The 21,307-nt window shown below is 42.3% G+C and overlaps 1 protein-coding gene across 1 annotated transcript in view; it reads left to right on the top strand.

Annotated features, from left to right (window-relative positions):
* The window catches only part of EPS8L3 (EPS8 signaling adaptor L3), an 80,016-nt gene extending 72,304 nt beyond the window's left edge, over positions 1–7,712 (top strand). The window contains exons 16-20 of the mRNA XM_083171105.1: positions 2,341–2,431; positions 5,140–5,238; positions 5,337–5,422; positions 5,571–5,703; positions 7,562–7,712. Coding sequence (XP_083027231.1) covers positions 2,341–2,431; positions 5,140–5,238; positions 5,337–5,422; positions 5,571–5,703; positions 7,562–7,567 — 415 coding nt within the window. The 3' untranslated portion in view covers positions 7,568–7,712. The remainder of the gene's footprint in view (positions 1–2,340; positions 2,432–5,139; positions 5,239–5,336; positions 5,423–5,570; positions 5,704–7,561) is intronic.
* Positions 7,713–21,307: the final 13,595 nt, after the last annotated feature.

Below are 21,307 nucleotides of genomic sequence, written 5' to 3'. Positions count from 1 at the left end.
GTAGTCCACACGCTGTCAGTGCTGCGGCTGACCTACACCTCGATACGCCGCGGGACCTTCCGTGCTTCACTAACACAGGTGAGAGGTGCACTGCGGGGGGACGGGACGCCAGCCCCCTGCACCACCCCCTGTGCTTCATTTGTTTATTTGTCCAATAACTCTTCTCCCATCCCGTCTGCAGTTGCGGACACACTTACCCAGATACACCCGAACAGCACTCACACCCGTGCTGCCATTACCCCCCTCCCTCATTCCCAACTTTTCCCCCCAGTGACTTTATCCCCACATTAGTGGGTTCTGGACTTTCACGCTCCCCCTTTTTTTATATAATATAATTTTCCTCATCAATAAAGCAAAGGTGCTTTTTTTTTTTTTTTTTTTTCACTACACTGCCTCCAGACCCGTTTTTCATTAGGTCAATACTCAGTACATCCAGCTGACGGCTGTCAGTACGCAGTGCCGCATTTACATCCCACAAGGCAGACTTCTGCACACAGGCATTAGTCTGTCAGAAGGTGAGCGCATAGTATACCACATTTGCTACTATTCTACCATTAGGCAGCTTTAGGCAGCAGCCTAGGGAGCAGGGATCTGAGGGGGCACCACCAGGTCTGCCTATCACAAAATTAAGGGTGTCGATGAGTAGACATCATTGTTGTATTTAGTACAGATGGCAATTGTGGAAACTATTAAGCCTCGTACACATGGGGCGACCCGGCTTATTTAGCTGAGCAAAGTGCTGCAACATGAACGCTCAGCACATAGCGGTACACCTGCTTAGCACATTGCGATTCTGTATGCTGAGCATTCATACTGAGCGTGGCTTTGCCTATTTTTATAATAGGCAAAGCCCCACGATCTATGGAAAGTCAGTGCAAGCACTGGCTCTCCCTGTGAACGATGCCAATGCACAGGACCGAGCATCGGCATTTATGCAGCGCATACACATGGAGCGTTCTGTGCTCCTTTTCGAAGTGATCGAGTCAGATGGCTTAGATAAGGGGCTAAAATCGCCCCGTGTATATGCAATTTATATTGCATGTCAAAATGTCACACCGTCCAAATCGTCAGTGAGCTCTCCCGGAGCTGCCGGGGGAGCTCAAGGGAAATTGGATCCATCTTGTCCCTAGAACAAGTCATGTATGGGGGCCTTAAGAATAGACCCCGTCCATACTTAATACACCCCTACAGACAGCTCTAGCTTGAAAGCATTAGCAATAAATATAAATAGTATTCCCTATTTGTGTAGAACATAATGTCATAAAAATTGACTACTAATATAGTGCTACTGATAATACAGGTTGAGTATCCCGTATCCGAGTATCCGTTATCCGAATTATTCCGAAAACCATACATTCCAGAAAGTGAAAAAAAAAATTTTTTTTTGCTAAAAACTCACTGGGGACATTTGTAACAGCACTACTGGTGACATGATATGTAACTGGCACTATATATATGTGCAAGAAAATTATTGCTTGGCATTCAAATTCAATATCTGAGATAGTACACAAATTTTGTTTCATGTTTTGAAACCTTGTTTTTTGAACAAATAAAATATATTTGTGTGTATTTTATGTGTTTATACAGCATACATGCAAGATACTTCAAAATACATAATTGAAATATTAAAATATTCCGAAATACGGAATAATCCGTTATCCAAAATTCTCCTGGTCCCGAGCATTTTGGATACGGGATACTCAACCTGTATCACCATCATTGTGTATTATTGTAGAAGCCATCCAATACCAGAAAAGAGGTGTATCTGCCGATGTGTATTCACCTAATTATTTCTGAACTATGTGAGCATGTCATTACTTTATTCAGCATACTGCCTACTCCACTTCCACTATACAAGGGGGATCACAAGTTGAAAATACACATTAAAACTAGGGAAGCCAATCCTGGGGAATTTTTTCAGTTCCGGGATTCCCGGGAGCAGGCAGGAGCCGGACCAGGAGAATGATGAGTCTAATAAATTTAATATTTCCCCCACTCCCCTTCCTTCTTTGCAGATCTAAAAGTGCATACACAAATTGAGATTTTGGTTATGTACAATGTTTTCTACTGATGTGGACTGTATAGTCAAAGTTGGTAACTCATATTGTGCTGTGTGCATACACATTAAGGGATCACAAGTCTTCAATATACACAACATTTATACAGACATTTTGGTATGTTAGTACATTATTAGAATGCATATATGTATACCAAAAAACTGATATGTACTGTATATCCACTTCTAAAAATGTGGAATTCCATTTTAAAGTTGTAACATAAGACTAGTTGATGGCACCCCAATTTCGTAGTATTATTTTGTCACAATTATCTCCGGCACAGACAATCCACACCACTCCAAATGAAAGTCCTTTATGATTTTGAAGCAAGAAATGATCGTGAACTGTCAGTAAGGAAAGGAGAAAATGTGAAGGTAAGAAATTATCTTCTGTAAAACATTTGTACAGTAGCTCTATCATAACAGCAATTCTAGAACTCGGTGGGTGAATCTTTACATTTTCTAAATATGTGCAATTACATTTATTGTGTTTATCTTTGCAAGAGTTGACTATTGGGATTACTGTAATGGGGATACGGTCATTGGGTCACCAGCATGATGGACGACAAGCATTAGGTGGACAGGGTCACTAGGTCGACATGTTTTTTTTTACTGTTTCTTGAGCCAACATGTGCCGACAGGCGGTATGCCCTACTATCCACTAGGGCAGGGCTGGGAAACACCGGCCCTCCAGATGTTAATGAACTACACATCCCAGGATGCTTTGCATTAGTTTTGCTATGTGGCCATGCTGTAACTGATGCAAGACATGCTGGGATGTGTAGTTCATCAACATCTGGAGGGTCGGTGTTGCCCAGCCCTGCGCTAGGGCGTGGCGGGAGAATAAAATATTGTAAAGTATTATGAGGCACCATGCCCGAAGCATGGAGAGCGCAGTGAGCCATGTGAGTGGGAGCGGTGCTACGTTTAATGTTTATGTTGACTGTGTTCACTTTTTCAATGTCGACCTTACCCATGTGGACCTAATGTCATGTTGACTTTCCTGCATGCCGACATTAACTCATGTTGACCTTCACTCATGTCGTCCTAATGGTGTCGACCATAATGCTGGTGACCTAATGATCCATACCCCTGAAATGAATAGTTCAGTTTTGTGATTTAAGTTATTATTTTTATTATTACTATTGTCCATTATTTATTCAGATGTGTCCAAATACATCTAGTCTTGCACCATGATTTGCCCCTCAAGAGTGAGCTGGTTGTTCCTGTGAAACACTGCTAACTTCAGGAATCTTTTTTTATGATGCAAATCCAATTTATTTGCTACTACCCAATCTTTCTTCACCTGTTCAAACTACTTGAGTGGATGATATATAGCCATCTCACCAGTTACCTCTCTGACAACTCCATCCTTGACCCTCTTTTCAATCTGGCATCTGCCTACTCCACTCCATTGAAACTGCCCTCTGGATGCACCTTACCAACTTCCTCTGTTGCAACTCCACTTCTGCCATGCCCCTTCAGCAAAATCTGCATTGGCTCCTATTCCCCTGCAGAATTATCTTCAAACTTCTCACCATCACATACATGGCTCTCTGTGACTCCACTACTATTTACATCTTAAACCTTATTTTCCTACATACTCTCTTCTACCCTAACAGCCAATGAACATCATCTCTCCTCTACCCTGGTTACCGCATACCATGCATGTGTCCAAGATTCTTCTTGTGATGCCCCATTCACTGGAACAAGCTCCCTCTCTTTATAAGACTCCCCGACCTTGCAAAGGTTCAAACTGGCACTGAACACATCTGCTCATCAAAGCAAACCCTTCCAGATAAACTAATCCCTAGGGCGCTCTCCCTGCCTCATGCCTCATGCCTTGGACATCCCTGCCCTGCTCACTTTCTCCCATTGGGCCATCTTGCTTACACCTTTTGTCATCTGACTGTCTCCCTTTCCTTCTAGATTGTAAACTCTTTGGAGCAGGTCCATCTTCTTTGCTTTTCTCACAGCCCTCTTTTCTTACACTTCAATTTAGGTCTCTCTCCTATTCAGCAACCATCTGTACCTGCATCTATTCTCACTAGTGTATATGGGGCTCTTCTATGATGTAATGTGTATAAGTGACACTACAGTTGTATAAGGGTACTACTGTGTGGTGTACTATGACTAATGGACACTACTGTGCTGTGTGTTTGTGCTGCTGCTTTGACACTTAGGGCCCGATTCAGACCTGCTCGCTAAGCTACATATATTCGAAGCCTAGCGAGCAGGTTAACGCAGCCCCGGCAAACGCATGCCCACCCCGCCGGCCAGATCCTCTAGCTATACTGCGAGCGGATGGTTACGCTTACACATCCCCTTGCACACCATTGAATGACTTCTCGTCTGTTCGCAGCAGAAGAGTAGCCCAGGGCTTACTTTTCTGCAGCTGGGGTTTCTCCCAATTGAGTGCAGATGCTGATGTCATGTGATGTTATCAGCCCGGGCCTGGGTTTTAATGGGCACCCCCACCATTTTTGTGGGCACGCCCATGAAATGCCGGGTGTCCACCCCGGAACGCCTTCTGGCTGCCAATCAAAGAGTGAACACACTGGTGAGTGAAAATCTTGCCGAAGGCATTCGCTGCGGGGCGTGATTAGCAGACCCCCACCATCGGAAACAGACCCGAATTTGGACCTGAACAAACAGGTCTTCACCTGTCAGCTAAAAATGGTTGTGAGGTGGTCAACATTTATTGGAAAAGAGGGAAAATCTATGTTATTGAGGTTAAAATACTGTTGAAAATCACTTTGTGGTTTTAGCTTTTTTTTTGTAAATTAAAAAAAAAAAAAGAGCAAATGCCAAACTATTCATTGCGGTTTGGCAACTTCAGATCCAGACTATGAATCAGAGCTAAATATAAATCCAGCAAAATTGGTACGGCGCACATCTCTACATAATAACCTTACTAAACTGCACAGTAGAGGAGCAACACATGCTGTGAGAATAATGGAGCCATGGCCTAAGACAACGTGTAATAAATTGGTTAACATTGGTTAAATAGGCCCCATGATAGATTACTGAGGAATTTTTTATTGTTCAGTAAACAGTGTCTTTTGCTTAATGTTTTCCTACAGGTTTTGGATCAGAGCAGACAATGGTGGATGATTGAAAATGATAAGGAGCAGCGAGGATTTATACCAAATAACATACTGGAGACCTCAACTAAGGACCAGGTACTGTATATCAATTTGTAATCAGTATGAGTGGGGATGGGTTGGTGTAATTACATTGCAATGTGATAAAGGTAATCTCCTGTTATGTTGCACAACAGGTTCCAGGGAATTTCTCATCACTACAGCCAAGTTCCAGACCAGAAGAAGTGACAGCATGGCTACAGGATAAGGGCTTCTCCAGAATGTAATCATGATACTGTATAATGAACCTTCTCTCATTTTGTTTTCATTTGCTTTTAAGCACAAAATTGCTAATTTGACAAAATAAAATAGGTTTTTAGGTTTTCTTTTTGCCTTCAGATTTAATTTACCTTCAAATATCCGATTTATAGCACAGTGAGATGTCTTGGTGTTCTAAGAGGAGAACAACTACTGGGCCTGACTCGTGAGGACATAAAGGCTGTGTGCCCTGAGGAAGGTGGCCAAGTGTTTAACCAACTCAATGAAGTTCGAACATCTTTGGGGGTGAGATTGTGTGCTGTGAATATACATTTCAGTTACATATATCCAGAGGCACACAGATGCTAGTAGCTTTTTTTTATTATTATTACCGTGTCATCCAACTGAAATATATTACTATTATTATCATTATTACTCCAATGACAGATAGTAGGGTAACATAGAATGTGATGGCAGATAAGAACGACTTGGCCCATCTAGCCTGTCGCTCTTTAACCCTTTTGTTACCTCAAACTCTATGTATTTCTTTGTGAGGGTATTCTTCTGTCTATCCCATGCATGTTTAAATTGCTCTGCTGTCTTAGCCTCCCATCAGATATTGTAGAGGCTATTACACTTATGTTGAGCTTCACAGCATTTTCCAGTCAATTATAACCACCTTGAACCTTAAAATAGTGTTCACCAACATAGGCCAAAGGCTGACTTGCTCAATGTGAGAGAGCTGTGGCACAAACACACAGCAGTTACTATAAGAAACTATCACATCTTTGAAACATTGCAGCACAGCAGAGGCAGACGGTCATTGAAGGGTGTGGTATGACTCCCGACAGTTGTGATTCCAACAGTCAGTATACCGACTCTGAAATCCTTACTGCTGTTACTCTGACGGGGGACGAGCGCAATAAACCCTCTTGCGGGCTCACTGTGGGCTTGGTAACTCGCCACAAGTTATAATCTCCTTCTATGGGGTCTTGGCATTTAAACTGTCAGGATCCCGATGTCTGTATACAGACCATTGGGATCCCGACTGTTGAGTCATCATCCGGCACCTGTCATTGAAGGAATTTTAGCTGTACCCTGACTCTCCTGGAATTCAGCAGGAAGACAAGCTTTTAGGGGCTGATTTATCACAATCCACATCTGAGGGTGCAGGAAATGTAGATGCTAAGATAATATTGCACGGTTGTATCAATTATTGCATGCAAAGATATATCCCTTTTATGCCAGTCTACAGCCAAATGAGCTGTGCTGCTGCACTATAACGCCATCGGCACCCTATCTAAAGACTACCCTGCCCTCCTACATGTGCCACGCAAACCGTCAACCCTGATCATATTTATCAGAAAAATAAGAAGGGTGATAGGAGCTCATAGAGTGCTGCTGGTCAGGGGGGGTCCCTGCTGCTGTGACCTCCGGTGCTGTAAAGTGTAAATAGCAACATCCCATGTGAAATAGAACTTCCATCTTATTATTATAAGTATCCCATGGTCTGCAGGATGTTTTGGCTCACTGAAATTGATGTGAACCTTACAACATTTTTGCTGTAAAAAAACAAGGTGCGGTCTCGTCAAAAGGGGAGTGGCTTAGCATGGCTGACACTATCTCCAGCCATGGCTTATTTTAATCGCTATGGAGACATAGCTTCACTCTGTTAACTGCTGGTATGCCCCAGCCCCTCTCTCTCCCATGAATCTACACTGTGTCTATTCAGCACTGCTCTGCTTAGCAGGGGGGAGCCCAACTGCCGCCCTCCACGGTACACTGCTGCCTGTGGAACCGTGGGATAGTCCCCCCCCCCTGAAAAATTGGGACAGTTGGGAGGTATTGTATGTGTGTGTGTGTAAAATTTACCATTGTATATTTCTCCAAATAAGTCCAACTTTCCAAACCTAAAAATAGTGGTCACTGTCAAGGTCATATGTATGGAATAAAAACTAGTGTATAGATCTAACAGAAGCCATTTAGATTTTAGGCATAAAGTTATTTTATTCTGATGTTAGAGTAATTTATCTTCTCATATGCAGTCACTTTGGTAACACTGTCATAACAAAGTTTTTGTATTTTTTATTATACTAATACACCAACATTTTAGCTTTTCATGTATCTATTGTTTCTCAGTTTTGTTCATTTGTTTTCTCATCAGATATGAAAACTTGCTGTGACTCCATACATTCCCCAAATTTCTCTAATGGAAGATCAAATAAAGACCGACAACAAGGGAGGATTTTCATGATTATCATTATCCATGGAAAGACTGATAATTTATTATTGATCCACAATTTACTTCAATAAACAAGAACTACAACTATTAGTGTTTTGAAATCTAAAGTATGCAAAACCACCTTTAAAAAAATAAATAAAAAAAAACATGAAAAACATGTCTGCCTTTTTTTAGTGTTGACCTTTCCCATTTCGACCTAATGCTTATGGCGACCTAATGACCATGTCGACATAATTTGTGTCAAACTATTGACTGTTGACCTATAGTGGTCGACCTAATGACAATGTAATCCTTGTAGACCTAGAGAGGGCATCCCAAAACAGCTTGGAGTGTGTGCAATCACAAATACTGAAGCCAGATTTAGGTAACTACAGAGACAGGATCATCAGAACCATGAAAGAAGTTGTCTTTCCATACCTGAACTACCTGTTACGTGTCTGTTCTATGAGTCTATACTGGATGATTAAATATATGCCAACAGAAAATGGTATGAATAGGCCCACTGCACACCTCTAGCAGTCACACAGATCTTTTGGTGTAATGGTATCAACTGTAGCCATACAATATACAGGTTGAGTATCTCTTATCCAAAATGCTCGGGACCAGAAGCATCTTAGATAAAGGATAATTACGTATTTTGGAATATTTTTATATTTGAATGAGGTAACTTGAGGTATCTTGTATTTATGTTGTATTAAAATATCAAACACATGAACTACACACAAATATATTTTATTTGTGCATGAAACAAGGTTCCAAAACATGAAACAGAGTCTGTGTACAATCTCAGGTATTGAATTTGAATGGATCGGTGGGGATAGGACAGGGAGGGTATTCGTCTGCACACTCTGAGTTAAGCTGGGTACACATCTATACAATCCCTGTTTTCTTGCGACCGTTCCACTGACGGTAGACGCGTCAGACTGTCCAAAAACAACAGCCGATACGCGCGTACACACCTGTACAATTTTACTTGCGACGTCCGATGTACTCCCGTCCAAACAGTCACAAGAAAAAGATTGTACCACCGTACACACTCTCTCGATTTGGGCTTTTGACACAACATATATAAACAAAATTATCATATAAGGGGCTGGGTTAAGGGCATACCAAAACAAAGAGGCGTGAGCACAGAACCTAAACAAATGTGATGGGGTACGTGTCTAAAAATTAGTCAGCCGGCAAGGTGACTAAAATTCTATATAGAAATGCCGGCTAGGACTGTATGAATTAACGGGGGTTAACAGTGACTAATGTGACTTCACAGGAACCTTAAGCAGAATTATACTGTGATGGTTCTCTAATGAATCTTAAATAAACACTGTTATCACTGCATGTCTGGCCCCGCAGTTAAAATATAGACGCTGACTAGTCACAATATAAATAAAGGAGACGTATCACAGAGTCTATGTGTTCCGTCTATGGTCTGTCCGTCTATGGTCTATGTGTTCCGTCTAGCGTTTCAAAGGTGCTCTGTTCTGAACATGAATTTCCCAGACATGGTACACATTATGTTACTCTGTGGTATCATGGGCAGCTTCTCATACCTCTTCACCCTGATGATCTGGTCCCTCATGGGCTTGATGTCCTGGAAGCTCTGCTGTTTCACCAGGCTGTACACTAGGATAAAGCCCTGGCGGTTCTTAATGTACAGGTCTCTCATGTAGGCGAACTGCTCGGTGCCCGGGGTGTCAATATTCAATGCAATCGCAGTGCATTATGCAATCATATCGGCAGCATTTATGAATAGGCGCCTACAGGGAGAGGAGAGCATCCCTGCGATGTGCTCTGCCGGCTGCATGAGCAGTCAGTCAGACCGAGCTGCGCAGAGGAGAGAGTATCCCGCTAAGACTACTTCCAGATGGCAGTAGCTCCGGGGGGCAATATCGGGAATGCTTTGCAAATTGGCCAGCATGGGCGTTCCAGCTTTGGCAGTATAGAACGGCCAGCATATCGATCGAAAGTGCGTTCACACTGCACTTTTGTTCCGATATGGTCCCGGCCGGTCGGATCAAAATTAAACAGCACTGAACCTTCGACCGACCGAGTATGGACGGACAAGACCATTTTTGGCCATTTATCGATCGTACAGAGGGAGTCGGGACAGCGTACACACCTATACAATTGAACGGCCGTCCGACCCAGAATGGAAGAACGGCCCGACGATTGTATATATGTGTACCCAGCTTAAGGTCTCTATTCTTTATGGACCTATGTTGCCCGCTATTTTATTTATCTTGCGGGGGTGCCACTCAGGGTAACTTGAATTTATGGAGAAAGAATGGTAGCACAAGAGATTGTACAAAAAAAGTGGTTACGCTGGTTGAGTGCACACTGGGAAAATGTTTTCTTTTATCTTGTGTTTACTGTATTGTTTATAATCATTTGAGTCAATAAAAATTAACTTTTAATAAACATATTTTTAAAAAATTACCCCTCTGTTTTGATTCCTTTATTTGTATAGGAACAAAAGGGAAATAAATCGTTCTAGGTGAAATAAAAAGTTAAAATCACATACATTTGGACATGGTGCTCATACAAAGAAATGAAAGAGAGTGAAAAAATAGATTTTTTTTAAAAAGGATGTTAGAGCCCGTTTTCTGCTGCACTGTATATACTCTTTGTATATTACTTATCTACTGTATATAGTTTTACTTATCTAAAGGTGCCCACAGACGCATCAATTATCGAATGCGTTTTGTACTTTTTAAGCACAAATTGCATCTTATGTACAATTATTGGATGGTGTTTATGTTCCCGGGAGCCCGATATTGTATGTCTAAAAAAGTACGTGCTGCACGTACTTTTTAGACTACATCTGAAATTTAACATTACAAACATGGGTTCATCACATGCATCCAAGTGCACATCTCATAGCAAGCTGGAAGAAAAATTGTATAGAACCATTGTACAGTCAAAAACGCATAGCACAGTACAATTGTAGCGTCTGTGGGCACCTTAAGGATATTCACTGGGTCTGTTTATTTGTACATATACAATGTTGCCTATAATTGGCCTGCAGCCCAGTTTTCCTCTTTTGATATGTTTGACACAGGGATGTATGCTGGCTATTATTGTTGCCAAATTGTTTCTATTAGTTGGCTCTTAGCCCAGCATATTCCCCCTTTGAAGAGAAGTGTGTGTGTGGGATTTTAGTTTTATACCCCTTTCACATCGCACTTTTAAAACTGTATATTGCCGTTTTTTCCCATTTTAAAACGTTTAAGGCTGCAATGTGAAAGTGCCAGAGTTGATTTACCGGTTAAAGTTAACTGGTATTTCAACACGGTTAAAAAGCAGAGTCCTACACGTTTTAAAGCCGTTTTTTAGGCAGTGTGAATGGCTCTATTTCAATGGCTTGAAACGTGTCCCTTGGGGGTTAAACGGGTTGAATGTTTGAATGGTATTAAATGGTTTTTAAAACGGTTTTCACCTGCAATGTGAAAGGTCTCAAGGCTCAGACCCGTTTTAAAGTCCCATTTAAGAATACCGTGTCATTACCCATTTCTGCAATGTGAAAGCAGCTCTCTCAGAGCTTGGAGTTGTATTTATTTGGACAGGGGAGGGAAAAGAAAGTATTCACATATGCACACGATTTTGCATGTGTGTAATATTTTTGTAGCTCCCAGTGTTTATCCACCACTTATACCCTTTTAACATTGCAAAAACCTGCTTTCAACCCGTTTTTCTAAACGTGTCTTAAAACTGGTCAAAAGCCAGTTAAACCCCTTTCATATTGCATGATGTAAAGGTATATTGCAGTTTAAATACCGTTTTGTACCTTTCAGATTCAAGCCGTTTCACCCATAGAAAGCCATACAATGTCTTTTTAAATGTTTTTTTTCCTGCTTGTGGGAGGGGATCAAGTGTGGTTGTCATTTATAGCAAATACCGTTTCTGAGCTGTTCACACTGCAGGTGAAACGGCTCCGAACCGTGTAGGATCCTCCTTTTAACACGTGTCAAAATGCCGGTTTTCTGTAACCGGTAAATTGACAATGTAGCTTTCACATTGCTGCTGGAAACGTTTTAAAGCACTAAAAAAACGGCAATATGCCGTGTTACAGCTGCAATGTGAAAGGGGTATTAGTGGTACTTATACCGGGTTTTTAACAAAAATATGCACCACTGAAAATTTTTTGAAAATTATTTTCTGTGTGTGGTTTTTGCTTGTACCACACGATTTTGCACGTGGGTAATACTTTTATTAAGTCTTGAGCTCCCAGTATTTGTCCACCAATTAGTGGTACTTATATCGGGTTTTTATATTCGACACTGAGAATTTTCTCAAATCTGTGTGTGGTTTTTATTTGTATTCATATTTACACACGATTTTGTATGTGGGTAATATTTGTAATTAATTCTAGAGCTCCCAGTATTTGTCCACCAATTAGTGATACTTATACCTGATTTTTTTAAATATATGCACCACTGAAAGGTTTTTTTTTAGAGATAATTATTTTCTGTGTGTAGTTTTTACTTGTGCCACACAATTTTGCACGTGGATAATACTTTTGTTAAGTCTTCAGCTCTCAGTGTTTGTCCACCAATTAGTGGTACTTATACCGGGTTTTTATATTCAACACAGAGTTTTTTCTAAAATCTGTGTGTCGTTTTTATTTGTACCATATCATATTTGGAATTTTATTTTCTGCATGTTTATTTCATGCATTAATTTTTACTTGGTCCACTGTTGAAGGTGTTATAGGTTTACTGAACAGTTTATTGTGTTTTATAGCTGTTCAGTGGGTTTGTCACTTAGTATCCTAATTCTGCCTTCTCATATTTATTCTCTGTTTAGTGAATTCTGTTTTGTCACTTTATATGTCTGTATTACAACGAGGGTCCCCTGCCTGGACCGGCAATCGGAGCCCCGCTATAATCTCCTGTTTGAGGAGTTTTATGATGACAGTTTTAGTACCAATTGTTTGTTTTACATATGGCAATATTTAGGGCTTTTATGTTTATAAGCGATTTTCCCTCCTATTTCAACAGTGCTTTGTTCTCTATTATATGCACATTCTTGTTATCATATGCAGATTAAATCACACTCCCCAAGCAAAAACCACACACAGAAAATAATTTTCAAAAAAATGTCAGTGGTGCATATTTTTGTTATAAACCCGGTATAAGTACCACTAAGTGGTGGATAAACACTGGGAGCTACAAAAATATTATCCACATGCAAAATCGTGCGCATATGTGAATACTTTCTTTTCCCTCCCCTGTCCAAATAAATACAACTCCAAGCTCTGAGAGGGCTGAAACTAAAACTAAAATCCCCCACACACACTTCTCTTCAAAAGGGGAATATGCTGGGCTAAGAGCCAACTTATAGAAACAATTTGTCAACAATAATAGCCAGCATACATTCCTGTGTCAAACATATCAAAGGAGGAAAACTGGGCTGCAGGCCAATTATACCCCTTTCACATCGCACTTTTAAAACGGTAAATTGCCGTTTTTTTCCCTTTTTAAAACGTTTAAGCCTGCACTGTGAATGCACCACAGCCGATTTACCGTTTAAAGTTAACTGGCATTTCGAACCGTGTAAAAAGCAGAGTCCTACACGGTTCCTTGCCGTTTTTTGTGCAATGTGAATGTGTACAATGCTATGCATTCACAGTGCAGGCTTAAACGTTTTAAAAAAGGGAAAAAAAACCCGGCAATTTACCGTTTTAAAAGTGCGATTTGAAAGGGGTATAAACCGGTATTTAAAACGGTAATCTGCGGCAATGTTAAGGCTCTGACCCGTTTTAATTACCGTTTTAAATACCGGTTTTTAAAACGTGTCGGCGATGTGAAAGTGGTATTATAGGCAACATTGTATATGTACAAATAAATAGACCCAGTGAATATCCACTGCAGACCCGTTTTAAGTTACAGGTAATCTTAAACGGTATTTAGCATTCCCACTGCAGCAGATTACAGTTTTAAATGCCATTTAAGTACCATTCCCATTGCAGGTAAAACGTTTTAGCTCTTCAAAACTTTTTACAGCACAAATGAGTGCCTGTGACTTTAATGGGCTTTTCAGGGTTAAAAAGGTGCACACCTACAGTTGTTTTCACATAATAAAAGGAGGGGGAGGGGCCAGTGGTGCGTACAAATCCCGCAGCCATCAACATTTGTGCTATGTGTCGGCTCAATTTAACCCATGGTGGACAGTAAAATATACATTGCTGGCCAGTGCCAGCTATGTATATATTACTGCCTAATAACTAAATCATTGGTGCCCAGTGGTGCCTGTAATAAATAGATTGCTGGCATGTGCCAGCAATCTATATATTACTGGCTTAGGATTCTCATTGGTGCCCAGTGGTTCCAGAAATATATAGATTGCTGGCATGTGCCAGCAATCTATATATTACTGGCTTAGGATTCTCATTGGTGCCCAGTGGTTCCAGAAATATATAGATTGCTGGCATGTGCCAGCAATCTATATATTACTGGTTTAGGATTCTCATTGGTGCCCAGTGGTTCCAGAAATATATAGATTGCTGGCATGTGCCAGCAATCTATATATTACTGGCTTAGGATTCTCATTGGTGCCCAGTGGTTCCAGAAATATATAGATTGCTGGCATGTGCCAGCAATCTATATATTACTGGCTTACAAAATAAAACATTGGTGGCCAGTGCTGCTCCGTGTGGAGCAGGACGGAGGGAGGCGGGGCATGTGGCCGGACCCGGCCAGCGTCGCTAACGGCATCCAGCCGCAGCAGCAGCCAGCCGGACACAGCGGGGCAGCGTGGACAAGTGAGTATAACAGGAGGGGTGGGGGTGGCAGCGGGGCGTACTGCCGGGCTGAAAGTGGTTAATCTTTCAGCCCGGCAGCGTACACACACGGAGATGATGGCTGAAAAAATCAGCCATCATCTCTACCGTTTAAGATGCATTCCCATTGCCTCTTAAACGGTAGATTACCGTGTAAAACCCTGCTCTGAAAACGGGTTGAAATACCGTTTAACTTTAAACGGTATTTCAACTCTGGCGCTTTCCCACTGCAGCCTTAAACGGTATTTTGCCCTCAAAAATCGGCAAAATACCGTTTTAAGGCTGCAGTGGGAAAGGGGCATTTGAAAAGTAAAACTAAATACAGTGCAGCAGAAAACGGGCTCTAACATCCTTTTTTTTTTTAAATCAATTGTTTCACTCTCTTTCATTTCTTTGTATGAGCACCATGTCCAAATGTATGTGATTTTAACTCTTTATTTCACCTAGAACGATCTATTTCCCTTTTGTTCCTATACAAATAAAGGAATCAAAACAGAGGGGTAATTTTTAAAAAACATGTTTATTAAAAGTTAATTTTTATCGACTCAAATGATTATAAACAATACAGTAAACACAAGATAAAAGAAAACATTTTCCCAGTGTGCACTCAACCAGCGTAACCACTTTTTTTTGTACAATCTCTTGTGCTACCATTCTTTCTTCACTGAATTTGAATGCTAAGCCATAATATTATTGCACATATTTAGTACCAGTTACATATGTCCCAGTGTGCCAGTTACATATCATGTCGCCAGTAGTGCCAGTTACAGATGTCCCCCAGTAGTGCCAGTTACATATCATGTCCCCAGTAGTGCCAGTTACATATCATGTCCCCAGTAGTGCCAGTTACAGATGTCCCCAGTAGTGCCAGTTACATATCATGTCCCCAGTAGTGCGTTACATATCATGTCCCCAGTAGTGCCAGTTACATATCATGTCCCCAGTAGTGCCAGTTCCAGATGTCTCCCAGTAGTGCCAGCTACATATCATGTCCCCAGTAGTGCCAGTTACATATCATGTCCCCAGTATTGCCAGTTACAGATGTCCCCAGTAGTGCCAGTTACAGATGTCTCCCAGTAGTGCCAGTTACATATCATGTCGCCAGTAGTGCCAGTTACAGATGTCCCCCAGTAGTGCCAGTTACATATCATGTCCCCAGTAGTGCCAGTTACAGATGTCCCCAGTAGTGCCAGTTACATATCATGTCCCCAGTAGTGCCAGTTACATATCATGTCCCCAGTAGTGCCAGTTACATATCATGTCCCCAGTAGTGCCAGTTCCAGATGTCTCCCAGTAGTGCCAGTTACATATCATGTCCCCAGTATTGCTAGTTACAGATGTCCCCAGTAGTGCCAGTTACAGATGTCCCCCAGTAGTGCCAGTTACATATCATGTCGCCAGTAGTGCCAGTTACATATCATGTCGCCAGTAGTGCCAGTTACATATCATGTCGCCAGTAGTGCCAGTTACAGATGTCCCCCAGTAGTGCGAGTTACATATCATGTCCCCAGTAGTGCCAGTTACAGATGTCCCCCAGTAGTGCAGTTACATATCATGTCCCCAGTAGTACCTGTTACATATCATGTCCCCAGTAGTGCCAGTTACATATCATGTCCCCAGTAGTGCGAGTTACATATCATGTCCCCAGTAGTGCCAGTTACAGATGTCCCCCAGTAGTGCAGTTACATATCATGTCCCCAGTAGTGCCAGTTACAGATGTCCCCCAGTAGTGCGAGTTACATATCATGTCCCCAGTAGTGCCAGTTACAGATGTCCCCCAGTAGTGCAGTTACATATCATGTCGCCAGTAGTGCCAGTTACAGATGTCCCCCAGTAGTGCCAGTTACATATCATGTCCCCAGTAGTGCCAGTTACAGATGTCCCCCAGTAGTGCCAGTTACAGATGTCCCCCAGTAGTGCCAGTTACAGATGTCCCCCAGTAGTGCGAGTTACATATCATGTCCCCAGTAGTGCCAGTTACAGATGTCCCCCAGTAGTGCAGTTACATATCATGTCCCCAGTAGTACCTGTTACATATCATGTCCCCAGTAGTGCCAGTTACATATCATGTCCCCAGTAGTGCGAGTTACATATCATGTCCCCAGTAGTGCCAGTTACAGATGTCCCCCAGTAGTGCAGTTACATATCATGTCCCCAGTAGTGCCAGTTACAGATGTCCCCCAGTCGTGCGAGTTACATATCATGTCCCCAGTAGTGCCAGTTACAGATGTCCCCCAGTAGTGCAGTTACATATCATGTCGCCAGTAGTGCCAGTTACAGATGTCCCCCAGTAGTGCCAGTTACATATCATGTCCCCAGTAGTGCCAGTTACAGATGTCCCCCAGTAGTGCCAGTTACAGATGTCCCCCAGTAGTGCCAGTTACAGATGTCCCCCAGTAGTGCCAGCTACAGATGTACCTGGTAGGTTTTTAGCAAAAAAAAAAACTAAATAAAATATATTTAGGAGACTATGGTTTTCAGAATAATTTGGATAACTGATATTTGGATAAGGGATACTCAACCTGTACAATATAGTCAACAAAAAGGTCACCAATAAAAACCATAGGCGCATAGTTCTTAAATAATACATCAGTGTGAGTACTTGTCACGGTAGGTCAACAGTCAAAAGGTGGACCACTAATGCTCGATAGGCAAAAGGTTGACACATGAAAAAGGTTGACACGAACAAAAGATCAACATGGAAAAGTATGACATGGAAAAAATCTGATATCAGTTTTTCATGATTTAAAAAAAAAAAAAAATGACTGAGAAAGGCTCCAAATAGTGTAACACCATTTTATTATATACAGAGATAAGTTATAAAACTCTTACCAGATGGTAAATAAATTAGTAGACATTTGAGCATTGGAAAAATTTGAGCAACCCCGGCACAAGCCAAAGTCCAAATAGAGTCTAGTTACTAACCCAAACAGGTTTTCTCCTTGCCAATGCATTTTGTTTTGCAGGAAACAGGCCTCTGTGTCTGGCTGCTCACATTGACTCCATGCCTGGCTGTATTCTGTTTCGCTGCTTGTGCATCTTAAGGTGCCCATACACTAGTAAGATTTATCTTCAGATCTGGCTGGTTGGAACAAAAACATGGTTATGGATGAATGACAGTTTGTCAGTTTTCCAGCATTTCCAAGCAAATGGTCAACTGTCATTTGCTCTCATCCACAACCATGTTTTTGTTCCAACCAGCCAGATCTGAAGATAAATCTGCGTGTGTATGGCCACCTTTAGTATAGTACATGGCTACTTAGGTTATGGGCTAATGGATAGCAATGTACAGTAATCCATTAACTCCATACGGATTCACAAAATGGACACTTCTTGGAAACAGTTGGCCCAGGGACATAATCACTGCTCGTCAAGCAGAGCCCTAGGATCAGATAGCAGCTGCCTTGCCAGAGTAAAAATCTGCCTTGTGCAAGGCTGCAAATGGCTTTCAAAAATCAAATTGATGGCTAGCTGCAACTCCATACACAACTGTTTTACCATCTAATGATCTAACGTAACATGCTCGACCTAAAAACTCCCGGGAATGCCTGCATTTTCCCTGACACTCCCAGATAATGGCCGGTCACTACCACCCAATCACCGACTTTCTGTTAAACAGCCACCGGCCTGTGATGAAAAGTATTACTGATTTTTATTGCTGTTTGGTATCCCGCACGCGTACTGTGATCTTTACACATGCATATTCATACGATGATTGGGAGCTGTACGAATTCGCACAACAGTGATCAGGTCTGAATACCCCCCCCCACTCCCAAGTTGGATGCACAATATGCTATACATTGCCTTTTTCTCATGAGTCAAAAATACAGTATACAGTAGCTATGCATACCTCCCAACTGTCCCAATTACAGTGGTACAGTCCCACTAATTGGCACTGTCCCACTAATTGTGGTGGAGGTGGAACTGAGTTCCCCCTGCCATTAGAGGTGGTGGAACTCAGTTCCACCCAGTTCCTGCCCACTTTAACCCCTGGTGGAGAGTTAGGGGAGCCAGTGAAAGTTGTCTACCATGTATGGGCCTTAAAAAAGCTACAGCTCCCTCTTGCAGTCTCCTCTATTACCGTGCAGTTGTAGTAAATTAATCGCAATTAGGTTTCCTTTCTACTGAAATCTGGGTTCTCACGGCTGCTGGAGAACAATATAGTGCATGCACACTGACCGATATCGTTCACAATATCACAAAGTGATGTCACCGTCCCCTCTGCCCCCACTCCGTATGTTCATGCAGTTTCTGACAATATTGTTAACAGGGAACAACAGGGGAGGTTGTTAACAATGCGTAGGAGCATACTGACCCATGTAGCGTTAAAGAAATATCGCCCAGTGTGTACCCAGCTTTGCTGTAACAATATTTGGCTATTTGGTTTCTGGCTGTTTCTTCAGTTATTTATACTTATCTGCTGGGCCATAGATACTCTTTGTAGCACAGCTCAGTACTGGCCCATTTTATAAACTGTCAATCTAGGATGAATGCAGTCTTTAAGTATGCTATTTAAGGAGCTGTGGCGTGCTAAAGTTGCAATTTTACAATACTTATATTTCCAAATGATTATCATTTGCAGCACCCAATATAGATTGCAGTTTGCTCACCTAAATGTTGTCTCTGTACAGTTAATGGGAAAAAGTTCAGGATCTATAATAAATCTTCAGCAGTGTAGATTTATAAATAAGGCGCTTGCATGTTACAATCTGTAACCTTGTCACCACTATAATTGGACAGTGGACACCATGTGCTGCATCCTGTCACCAAAAAGGCTGTGAGTTTCCTTAATAACCTTTTTGCACTAGTATTGCTAGCATAAACACAGCTCATATTGTTCAGTCAGAATCGGTACATCTGTCAGAATGAACTTAGGTCTACAGTCATTAGGTCGACCCCACTAGGTCGACTGGCAGGAAGGTCGACCTGACTTAAGGTCGACATGGGCCAAGGTCGACATGACTTAAGGTCGAATTTGCATAAAGGTCAACATGAGGAAGGTCGACTGGTCATAAGGTCGACATGGGTTTTTCACTGTTTTTTTATCCGATTGTCGACACAGTCGACATGGACACAGTTGGCAATTAGAATCGGACCCTCGCTTTGCTCGCAATGCTTCGCTCGCCACAGCTTTAATAACCTCCTCCACGCCCTAGTGGATGGTAGGGCATGAAATACCGACTGTCAGCACATGTCGGCACAAAAAACAGTGAAAAACCCCATGTCGACCTTATGACCAGTTGACCTTCCTCATGTCGACCTTTATGCAAATTCGACCTTAAGTCATGTCGACCTTGGCCCATGTCGACCTTAAGTCAGGTCGACCTTCCTGCCAGTCGACCTAGTGGGGTCGACCTAATGACTGTAGACCTAAGTTCATTCTAATAGATGACCGCAACCCGTTCAGTCTATGCGCCTTATTCAGAGTTGATGGAGAAAACCATAAGCACTGCAGCAGGGGGAGGGGGGGGGGGGGGGGCATGGGATAATTGTAACATGTGCAGAGAGATTTAGATTTGGGTGGTGTGTGTTCAAACTTAAATCTAAATTGCAGTGTAAAAATAAAGCAGCCAGTATTTACCCTGCACAGAAACAAAATAACTCACCCAAATCAAACTCTCTCTGCATGTTAAGTCTGCCCCCCTGCAGTGCGCATGGTTTTGCCCTTTAGAGTAAGAAATTGCTTTGTGATCAACTCTGAATCAGGCCCTATACCTTACAGAAATTCATTATAGGGAATATAAAATAGTATATCATCATCTGTTTTCCTGAGTAGATGGGACAGAACCAGGTGATGGAGGGATGTGACTATTGTTTTAGAAGACCCCATTTCCCTTGAAAACAATGCTGTATATTTGAGTGCATGGTGCACCGCTGCATTCACGTTGCTTGAAGCTGATGGACTCCACATGGTCGTTTCCACTCTTTATTGATTCTGCTTCAGGTCATGTCTCCAATTCTGCACTCCTTGCATGCCATCCGTGCATTATCTATATTTAGCACATTTCTTACTTCACATCTTGCACCCCTATGTCCAACTCCCCTTTCCAACAGCCACTGTTACCATAAGGTCTAATTTTCCTTATATAAATCCACAATAATACAGGGGTCTGTTCGGAAAGTAATGAGACTGATATTTTCTTCCCGTGCATGGCAGCCCTGTAGGGCGGGATCTCTCAGTACACATTCCCGTAGGCGGCAGTTGCCTGTGAGCCTTCACAGTGTATGGATCGAACTGTAAACTAAGTGTCCTGTTTTGAGATGGAGGGAACCATCCAGCGAAGAAACACGAGCGGACACGGAATACATGTAAAGTAATACGCGTCCGCTCGCCACACTATATAAAACCAACTCCACGCCGACGTGGATAGTGGGGGTATGAAAAGGTCGTAGGATGCATACCACCGCCACTCACCACGCTTTGGGTTCATGTTCATAGTGGGGGTGGCGTGGGGGTGCATTTAACATTGTAAGCCCCCATTAGGATGCTTACACAATTAAACATCGTATATGGGGCTTATACAATTTAAAATATCATCGCAGTGCATCGGGTGTATGCCATGCGACCAAATATCGTGGGCGCCGTGCTAGTACACAAGTACCCTTAAAATTGTGTCTATGTCGACCTAGACCCCTGTAGACCTTGTCCTCTGTAGACCTTGTACTCTGTCGACCTTGCCCCATGTCGACCTAGACTCGTCAACCTTGCTGTATGTCGACCTAAAGATCCCAGCCCGTCTCCTGGACCCTGTGTGTCACCCTCCTACAGTAACTACACCCTGCATGTCACACCTATACAGTCGCCTGCATCCTGTGTCACATACCCCCAGACCCTGCGTGTCACCAGTCCCCTGCACCGTGTGTCATCACCTATACAGTCCCCTGCACCCTGT

This window comes from Crinia signifera, chromosome 2, assembly GCF_055691185.1.
Source record: "Crinia signifera chromosome 2, ASM5569118v1, whole genome shotgun sequence".
Lineage (NCBI taxonomy): Eukaryota > Metazoa > Chordata > Amphibia > Anura > Myobatrachidae > Crinia > Crinia signifera.
The sequence above is the reverse complement of the archived record's forward strand: the minus strand, read 5'-3'. Positions and strand labels throughout refer to the sequence as shown.